This window comes from Salminus brasiliensis, chromosome 14 (genome assembly GCF_030463535.1).
Source record: "Salminus brasiliensis chromosome 14, fSalBra1.hap2, whole genome shotgun sequence".
Lineage (NCBI taxonomy): Eukaryota > Metazoa > Chordata > Actinopteri > Characiformes > Bryconidae > Salminus > Salminus brasiliensis.
In genome coordinates, this window is record NC_132891.1 from 32,376,042 (window position 1) to 32,385,719 (window position 9,678).

The 9,678-nt window shown below is 43.4% G+C and overlaps 1 protein-coding gene across 2 annotated transcripts in view; it reads right to left on the reverse strand.

Moving 5' to 3' along the window:
* The window catches only part of ednrab (endothelin receptor type Ab), a 10,106-nt gene extending 1,372 nt beyond the window's left edge, over positions 1-8,734 (reverse strand). Inside the window, exons 1-8 of one of the 2 annotated variants that reach the window (XM_072696400.1) lie at positions 8,583-8,734; positions 6,591-7,176; positions 5,096-5,223; positions 4,767-4,965; positions 4,062-4,214; positions 3,662-3,795; positions 1,713-1,821; positions 1-1,452 (exon numbers count right to left, since the gene is read on the reverse strand). The exon at positions 1-1,452 is cut by the window's left edge and continues 1,372 nt beyond it. In XM_072696400.1, coding sequence (XP_072552501.1) covers positions 1,321-1,452; positions 1,713-1,821; positions 3,662-3,795; positions 4,062-4,214; positions 4,767-4,965; positions 5,096-5,223; positions 6,591-7,112 — 1,377 coding nt within the window. In that variant the 5' untranslated portion in view covers positions 7,113-7,176; positions 8,583-8,734 and the 3' untranslated portion in view covers positions 1-1,320. Of the gene's footprint in view, positions 1,453-1,712; positions 1,822-3,661; positions 3,796-4,061; positions 4,215-4,766; positions 4,966-5,095; positions 5,224-6,590; positions 7,177-8,577 lie in introns of both variants that reach the window. The other variant, XM_072696402.1, reaches the window with a different exon arrangement.
* Positions 8,735-9,678: the final 944 nt, after the last annotated feature.

Consider the following 9,678-nt stretch of genomic DNA (forward strand, 5'->3'; position numbering starts at 1 on the left):
GGACTTATATATAAGTCCTTATATAGAAATATAAACCCAGCACAAAAATAACAATAAGTTATAAAACACAGGCAAAAGTTCATCATTAAATACACCATCTTTAACAACTTGCTTTGCTCTTGGTTATGCTGGTCTGCTGCTATGTTCAACCACCTGAATTCGAGAGTTATTACTTATATAATTTTGCTACATCGTTCAAAGGAAATCACACAAGTAAGTTCTAACATCTTGACCACAAAGGCTGCTTTTAGCTTTTAGCATGGCATATAAATATGGCAATTATACAACACTCAGCAGGACCTTCTATACTGTAAAAATGATCAAATCAGGCCAACCTAAATACTAAACTAACTGGTTACTAGTTAACTCTTAGTTTAGTCAAAATACTTCTGCATTTCAGTTTATTCAGCAATACTCATGGAGTTGATCTGTAAAGACAAAATATTTGTAGCCCTATTTATTGCTTATTTCCATCTGCAGGCAAAAGCTTCATGTGAAGCCCAAGACTGGGAGGCTTTTAACAGTGAAGCTCTCAGTCCAGGCCAGGATTTGAATTTATGAGCTCCTCACACACAATGAGAAGCAGTTAGACCGTAGGGCCGGTCTAGAGCTGTGAAATTACACTACATAAAAGGTTTACACAGTCCTTTACAGTATTTTACCTAAATTTAACTTAAAGTGACATAACTTTACACAGAAAACGTGCAAGATTTCACTGCTCCAACTGCCGCTTCTCAAGAGACTCATAAGTTCAAATCCTATCAACACTACTAACAGCCCTCCATGGTCAGGGGTCTGAGAATAGGAAGGCCTCCCGCTATGTTATAGGGAGGGTTCTAACCTGCAGATATGATATCAATTGAACATCTAGAATATGCAATTTTAACTGCATTTCTCATTATATTTTAATGAGCAATACAATAAAAAAATATCAATTGTCAAATTAAATCAGTGTTTTGTTTTTGTTCTAGTAAACTTGTTCCTTCTAAGGGTCTCTTAAATGTTTTCTTTCAAAGGGCTAACCTCATTAGGACTAGCTAAATAAATATACATATTTAAAAAAAATTAATCTCAAGGCAAAATAAAATACAGTCATAATTATGTAATCCATATTCAGCAAAGTGTGGCTTGTCCTAACAGGTGACAGACCATAGCAAGTCTTTTAGAAGGATATTACCCTTCAGTTTAAGCGGAAGCAAAAAGAGTCTTAAGAGTGAACTCCTTCTCGGATGGCATTAGGCCTCTCTTCTCAGTCCTCACAGCCAATGCCAATATTTACATTGCTCTCGGAGCAGCAGCAAAAAGGCATTATGTGTGCCATCAGTTGTAGCTGTCTTTGCGCAGTGTTATGCGATCTGTAGGGCCGATATGGAGGTCAGGGGTTTTGTACAGGGTACTGGTCCCTGTGATGCTCAACAGCGTACCCGAAGGACACCAGCAACACAAACATGACTGGAAGAGAGAGAGAGAGAGAGAGAGAGAGAGAGAGAGAGATACTGTTATTGTGTACAAGTTACTGTTTGTTTCAACTAGTGCTGTATAGCGCCCCCCTGAGGGAGTCAGCACAGCCTGACTCCCTCAGAACTCTGGAGATGTTCTAATGAAGACAGTGATGAAAATTTTGTCTTTGGATAGTAGAGCATAAATAGAGCTTTAATAACAGAAAGAAAGTGAGACAGGTTGCCAGGGATAAGAGAGAGAGGCATCCATACCTTGAAGCAATTTTTGAACTTCTTGCTGACAAAGCAGAGTACGATAGGGTTGATGCAGGAGTTGATGGTTGCCATGTTGATGCTGAAGTAGTCAAATACCAGCAAGAAACTAAAAAAAAATACACACAGAAACATTACATTGATGTTGGAATTCATGGGAAAGCTGATAATTCCTTGACTGTCCAAGTTTACGTCTAAATTAGCCATGGTGAAAGCGCTTTTTCACGAGGGACCAACATAAAACGCAGTTCTGTGTTTTATGCTGCTACATAACAGATGCAGCAGGGTTAACGTAACTCGGTCCTGCAGATTTCTTCTGTACAACATCCGGAGAATTCGACCCTTCCTCTCTAGAGAGGCCACCCAGGTGCTTGTTCAGTCTCTCGTCACTTCCAGACTTGACTACTGCAACTCTCTCCTGGCTGGTCTCCCTCTGCGCACCATCAGGCCCCTGCAACTCATCCAGAATGCAGCGGCACGGGTCGCCTTCAATGTCCCAAAATTTAGCCATGTCACTCCACTGCTGCGTTCTCTCCACTGGCTTCCTGTAGCTGCCCGCATCAGATTTAAAACCCTGACGCTGGCCTACAAAGCCAAGAACGGACCAGCCCCTCCGTATCTGATGGCAATGGTCAAAAGCCGATCCGCACCAAGAGCCCTTCGAGCTTCAAGTACGGCTCGGCTCGACCCACCATCCCTCAAAATCCGCGGAAGACAAGCGTCCAGGCTTTTTTCTGTCCTGGCACCAAAGTGGTGGAACGAGCTGCCCCTGGATGTCCGAACGGCCGAGTCGCTCGCTGTCTTCAAACGCAGACTGAAGACCCACCTCTTCAGAGAGTACTTGGACGAATAGTTCTATGGTCGCCTTATTGTATTGTGTTTAGTAATGTCTAAGCTTGGAGGTATCTTTTGTATTAGTCTATTCTAACTAGCTGAGGTTTTCTTGGGTAAATAGCAAAGCACTTTGTAAGTCGCTCTGGATAAGAGCGTCTGCTAAATGCCGTAAATGTAAATGTAAATGTAAATGTTATCCACATGTTGGCTAAGCCTGGATTCTGCCTAATAGAGGTAGGGCTGCAACATCTATTGATTAATGAAACTAATAATTGATTGATGCAGATTATGAATCCTTCAATCAACAAATAACTCTTTTGTAGCTATCAGCTTTTAGATTTAGCTTGAGGGTATTTAATATATTAACTAACTAACAATGAAGTCAATAAACATGAATATATTTTTAAAAATGCACTGTTTTTAAAATATTATTATGAATGTTCAAGTAGTTTTGAATCAGCTAAAAAGACTAAAAAGGAACTATTATTTTGACACAGTCTGGCCACAATATCGTCAACCAGCCTCCACTCACATAACCATCAAGCTGATTGGCTTGTTTTGTTGAAGGGCGGGGCTTTAGCCATAACCAGCAAACTGACAGTCTCTTTATTTTCATAACTCTGGGTTCACTTATTAGAAGAGTTCTCCCCTTTTAACACTGAGCCAAAGCCCACATGAAACTCCCACAGCTCACACTAATATAGATAGACATAGATAGATAGATAGATAGACAGACAGACAGACAGACAGACAGATAGATAGATAGATAGATAGATAGATAGATAGATAGATAGATAGATAGATAGATGGATAGGTCGATAGATAGATAGATAGATAGATAGATGGATAGGTCGATAGATAGATAGATAGATAGATAGATAGATAGATAGACAGACAGACAGACAGACAGACAGATAGATAGATAGATAGATAGACAGACAGACAGACAGACAGATAGATAGATAGATAGATAGATAGATAGATAGATAGATAGATAGATAGATATATGGATAGGTTGATAGATAGATGGATAGATAGACAGATAGATAGATAGATATACAGACAGACAGACAGATAGATAGGTCGATATGCATGTGTGTGTGTGCAAGTCTTACTTGAGCAGATCGCAGCGTTCAGCGTCTTCTGGAATGTAAATCATTTTCTTTAGAAGGCGGCTCAGATGCAGAGGGAACCAGCACAGAGCGAAGATCAGCACCAGAGCAAACACTGTCTTTGCTATCTCACGCCGCTGCCAACACACACATACATGCACACATAGGTCAGTCGTTATGACATACAACATCATAAGCAATGTCTTTTTGAAGATTCACTGAATCATCACTAAACGATTCACTTCACTGAATCATCTCTAACCAGTTCAGCTATTCTTTTACTTTATTACTCTATTACTTTTTTGTTTACAGTCAACAGGTCACTGAAAAAACACTACATGATTCACATCTCTGAGGGATTTCTTAAAAACATGGGTCCAAAGAATCACCCTGGATGACTCACCTGTTTGAGTTGTTCACTCTGGGCAATTTTCAGACTCCCTTTCCTGTAATTCAGCATCTCCATGGTCATCAGAGAGTAGAAGATGGCCGTGCAAAACAGCGGCGTGCAGAAATAAAAGCCAAACAGCCACCAGTCCTTTGCATCTCGATAAAACTACACACACAAACACATGTGAGATTACACTTCCAGTCTAGTTGGGATGGGATGAGAAGGGGATAACTCCATAATCTCACAATGATTCCACCTGTTTTAACTCCTAAACTCATCCCAAAAGTACAGCTGCTCCACAGCTCAATGATGGGGGGCTTTATATCCATCTAGCCCACGCCTGGCATTAGGAGGCATGGTGCAGATAGGCTTATGTGTATCTGCTTCAGAGAGTCCTATTATTCTATTGGCAATGCTTCCTTACAGGGGCTAGGTAAGCTGTGTCTGTGTGTGCATTTGCACATCTGTGACAGCAATGGGTGCAACTTAAAGTACCTGAATGCATTTATTAGAAGGGGTGTCCACAAACATTTGGACATTTCACTAATTATTCCCAAATTATTATTAATTATTGCTACAAAGGGGTCTTTGATCTTGCAATGCTCTTCACACACACACACACACACACACACACACAAGAGTGCATCTGAATATTCTGGATGGATTATCTAGAACCACATCAATGGTGTACTGATGGTCTTGGCCGCTGGAACTCACGGTCATAAACGGAGTCTCTGGTTTGAGCATGCAGATGTGGGTGGACACGTTGTCGAACTTGAAGTCGATTATGTTGAAGCCCACAGCTTCTGGAATGGCCAGCACAAGGGACAGCACCCAGATACTCACGATCTCCACTGCAGTCGAGGCGGGGATGCCCACTCCCTGCACACGACTCCATGAAGCCACAGCACGGTACCTGCACACACAAACACACACATATACACACAAGCACAAATAAATAAAAAATACAGGTTTGTCTAAGTGTATGTGTGTGTGTATGTGTGTGTGTGTGTGTGTGTGTGTGTGTGTGTGTGTGTGTGATTTACCTGTCCACACTCAGGGCACACAAGTTGAGCCCTGTTATCCCAACAGACGCCTTCTGCAGAAATGGGACAAACTTACACAGGAATAAGCCAAAGGAGTGTTCAGCAAACGGCCACCTCATTGCTAACAACTGCACAGAAACACACACACACACACACACACACACACACACACACACACACAAACATTAGAACGCAATCATTTTTTAAGTAGCAAGTGCAGAGGCACACACATACTGAACTTAAATGGAAACACACATTTAGCCAGCTAATACCATAAAATGCACACACACACACACACACACACACAAAAAAAAAAAAAAAAAAAAAAAATATATATATATATGTGTGTGTGTGTGTGTGTGTGTGTGTGTACATGTAGATGGTAAAAAGAGCCCCCAGTTAAAGAATTTCCCATATACCGGACATGGACACACAAGACTCCTTTCAAGGAGAATGAAATGCTGTGTGTGTGTGTGTGTGTGTGTGTGTGTGTGTGTGTGTCTGCTGAGTGATGCAGCGATAGACATTCCAGATTAAACAAGTCAGGCTGACCTGCTGCTGAGACAACTTCACACACACACACTCACACACACACGCTCAGTATCAGTAGCAGTGAGTGACACTGAAAAGGCACAGGCAGTGATGTAGAGGGTGTAGGGTGACGGTGATAGATGGTGATGTAATACCGGACCGCCTGTGTTAAAGTGGGGGTCACTCTGCACTGTACACAGTGTGCAGTTTCTGATTGGACTCATTGTGTTTGTAGCTCTCTGTACTTCTAATGCATGTCTGTCAGTTGGTGCAGAAAATCTGAAGGTCTATGGATTCATATATTTTATGTACTGTGTTTTCCTGTGATGAAGTTAATTAGGGGTCCAAGCAGTTAACAGTTTTGTCCCAGATAACAGAATCATTTTCTTGAAATCTCAGGAAAACTAAACTTTGTTTTCTCAAGATAACAACTAGAGCTACTAAACCAGTGCCAAATCTGCTCGAACCACATCTAGTATTGATTAGGCTGGTACAGCATTGTTGGTGTGTGGTATAGAGCATGGTATGACTTAATGTGAGGCATAAAAGTGAGTTGCCCTCACATCTAGCATACAGCCAGAGGTTTTCCATGTCAGACGCGCTCTCAGGAAAATCTCCGGCTGCATGGAGGAAACGTTCCACATGGTTTAGGTGAGGGGCGCCTGTGTGTAGCACGTGCAAGAGGCACGGCATTAACCACTGTGAAATCTCCGGAAAAGTACCTCCTCTATTCACCCATGGGCTCACTTTCGACAGTGCCCGGACATTGTACTAGGGGGCTGGACTTTCCGGACTTTTGCATTCATGTAAACAACTCCTCCGGGTAATGTCCGGAAACATTCTGGGTTACCGTACATGTCGTACATGTCACTATTTGTGGTGATTCCTGATAACACCGTGCATTGCTACAACTAATGCCGAATGACCCCAGAGGTCTGTTAAAAAGTGAGTGTGACTGTCTTACTTTATAGACGTTGATGGGGATATCGATGGCGATGTAGATGAGGTCTCCCAGAGCCAGGCTAGCGATGAGGGCGTTGGGGCCGTTCCTCATTTTCTTGTTTTGGCAGATGATCCTCAGCAGGGTGGCATTGCCCACCATGCCCACCACAAAAATGAGGCACGAGAACACCATGTTGAAGTACTTAAAAATCAACTTCATGCTCGTCCTGCGCGAGCAGGAGGGTGGCGTGGACAAAGTGTGGCTGAGAACTGTTCTGTTCCCAGAGACGAGGGATGAAGATAAAGGAGAAGAAGAGGAAGAGGAGGAGGAGGAGTGTGAGGAGGCATGAAGGCCGAGTCTGGGCTTGGGTGTCTCGACCTCTGACCTCTCCAGCTCCAGCAGGAGGGCCATAGGTGAGAGGGTAGCGTGGGCCACCGTGGGGTCATCGTAGAACAGGAAGTCGGTGGAGGAGTTTGATTGGCAGTAGACACAGCTCATCAGCACGCAGGATATGGCTGTTATTAAGGCCGTGACCCAGGCCATGGTGAGACACCTCACACTAATGGAGGCCCGAGACTGCCAGGAAGGTTGTTTTTCCAAATGTCAGCTAGAGGAGAAAGAAAAATACACTCTCAGTCGCTCAGTTGTGGGTTAAAATTGAAGCTTTGTCTCTCACATTGTTTCTGTGTGAAAGCTAAAACAAGTAGGGTAACGTCCCCTTGGTTATACATGATATGGACAAAAGTATTGGGACACCTACTCATTCACTGTTTCCTCCGAATCAAGGGTATTAAAAAGAGTTTCTCCTGCTTTTGTTGGAGTAACTGTATCTACTGTCCAAGGAAGAAGGCTTTCTACTAAATATTAGATCTCTGCTGTAAGAATTTGATTGTATTTAGCAGTAAGAGCATTAGTGAGGTCAGGATGTTAGATGATGGCGACCCCACTTCATCCCTAACTCCTCGACTCATCCCATATCCTAGTCTTGAATGGAGCCCCATCATTCCAGAGAACACCATTCCAGTTCTTCCACTGCTCCACTGCTCAATGCTGGGGGGCTTTATACCCCTCTAGTCTACGCCTAGCATTAGGCAGCATGGTGACAACAGATTCATGCTTATTTGCTCCAGAGAGTCTTCTCTGTTCTATTGGCAGTACTACAGTTCTACAGGGACTAGACAAGCTGTGTATGTGCATTTGCACGTGTGCCAGCAATGGGTGCAACTTAACGTAGCTGAATGCATTCATTAAAAGGGGTGTCCACAAACATTTTGACACATAGCTTATGGTAACAAGTGATTTTATCTTAAACTCCTCAAAATAAAACGTTCTACCAAAGGTTCTTTAAACAATGCCATAGGAGAACCACTCTGGAATTCCATGAATACCATTTTGGTCATTTAGGAACCATTCATTCATCAAATAGTTCAAGCGAAGGATCATTAAGTCTTTAAATGGTTCTCTTTTCTTTGAGCAGTGCCATAGAAGAACCACTTTGGGTTCCATAAATGACCATTTTTGAGCTTTTGTAATGGGTCCAGTCTTCACAGCCCATCTTAATCTCACATGGGTCCCATCTGGGCCCCAATGTGCAGTGTGCAACCCAGATGGAGCACACGCTTAACCCTCATGGAACCTGTGGAAGAAAATTTCTGGTTCCCAGTTGGACTACCCATAAAGACCCCATGTGGGCATGTTATCTGGGAGAGCACCTCCAAAACTCCAAAACATCAGGCAGGTCTTGTGGGGTTTTCTGGTATGCAGTGGTCAGAACCTACCAAACGTGCTGCAGGGTCATGGCCATCCATAGAGAGAGAGAGGAATACAGATAGAGATCAGGAGCAGCAGGCACAGAGAGAGAGAGAGAGAGAGAGAGAGAGAGAGAGAGAGAGGCAGACAGAGGTTTACAGATGTGCGCTTGCACAGTAGGTCCACCAGCGTTCCCTCACAGTCAGATCAGTGCTCCAGTAGAACCTGGAGCTGAGAAATACAGATGTTAACGTCTTACCTTACCTTACAGATGTGTCAGACCAACGTCCTTCGGCCCAACCCTCTGCTCCAATGGTCGTGTGTGTGTGTGTGGAGTAAAACCAGTACAGAGGAGTGTGTGCGCTTGATCGGAGCGCACAGACAAGAGTGTATCGGAGTGTGTGTTGACAGTTTGAGCAGGACAGAGGTTAAATTGCCGTGACGCCCCTTATAGTTCCCTCCCTCTAACCCCAACTACCTACCCCCCCCCCCCGCCGCCCCCCTTCTCTCTCTCACACACACAAACTGTCTGTCTCTTTCTCTGTCCCTTTCCCTTTATTTCCTCTCTCACTTTGTACAGCTCTCTCTCGCCCTCTCTTTCACTTCCCTTTTCCACTCTGTCTTTTAATCTTATTTCATATGTCTCTCTCTCTCTCTTTTTCTCTTTCTCTCTCTCTCTCTCTCTCTCGCCCCATTTTCACTTTTATTTTATTTTCACTCTATTATTTAATGTGTCTCCCCATGTCTCCCTCCCTCTCACTCTCTCTCTTTCTCTCTCTCTCTCTCTTGTGGGATGTGGCTTTACAGGCATGTTGTTGTTATTTCACATTTAACCTATTGGAGACACACACACACACACACACACACAAACACACAAACACACACACTGGTTTACTACTATGAGAAAATCCTTTCTTTTAAATTGGAATCTGAATGTATTTAATCCACTTTTGGTACTTTTGAATGTATTTTTTTTGCCTTTCAAGTCAAACGCATCAGCACAACAGAGCCAAGCAGAGTGAAGACAGGCAGACAGACAGACAGGCAGACAGACCACCCAGTGGATTTTGTCCTGCAATATCTTCTGATTTTTGCTGCCAAAAATTCATCAAACCTAATCTGTGTTTCCTGCTGTTAATCCGACCGGGCTGAGGGACGACTGGCTGGGTGCTTTTCTTCAACCTTTCCAGGAACAAATAAACCAATCTTGTAAATACCAGGACATAACCATGCCAAAAGTGTCTGGAATATTCACCAAGACCACTCTGGAGAGAGTGCACGGGGGAGCTGGGGGTCAGCCGGAGGACGCCCAGTCCTGGGGCCCTATTTGGAAAGGTCTCGTGAGAGAACGCTCTGGTGG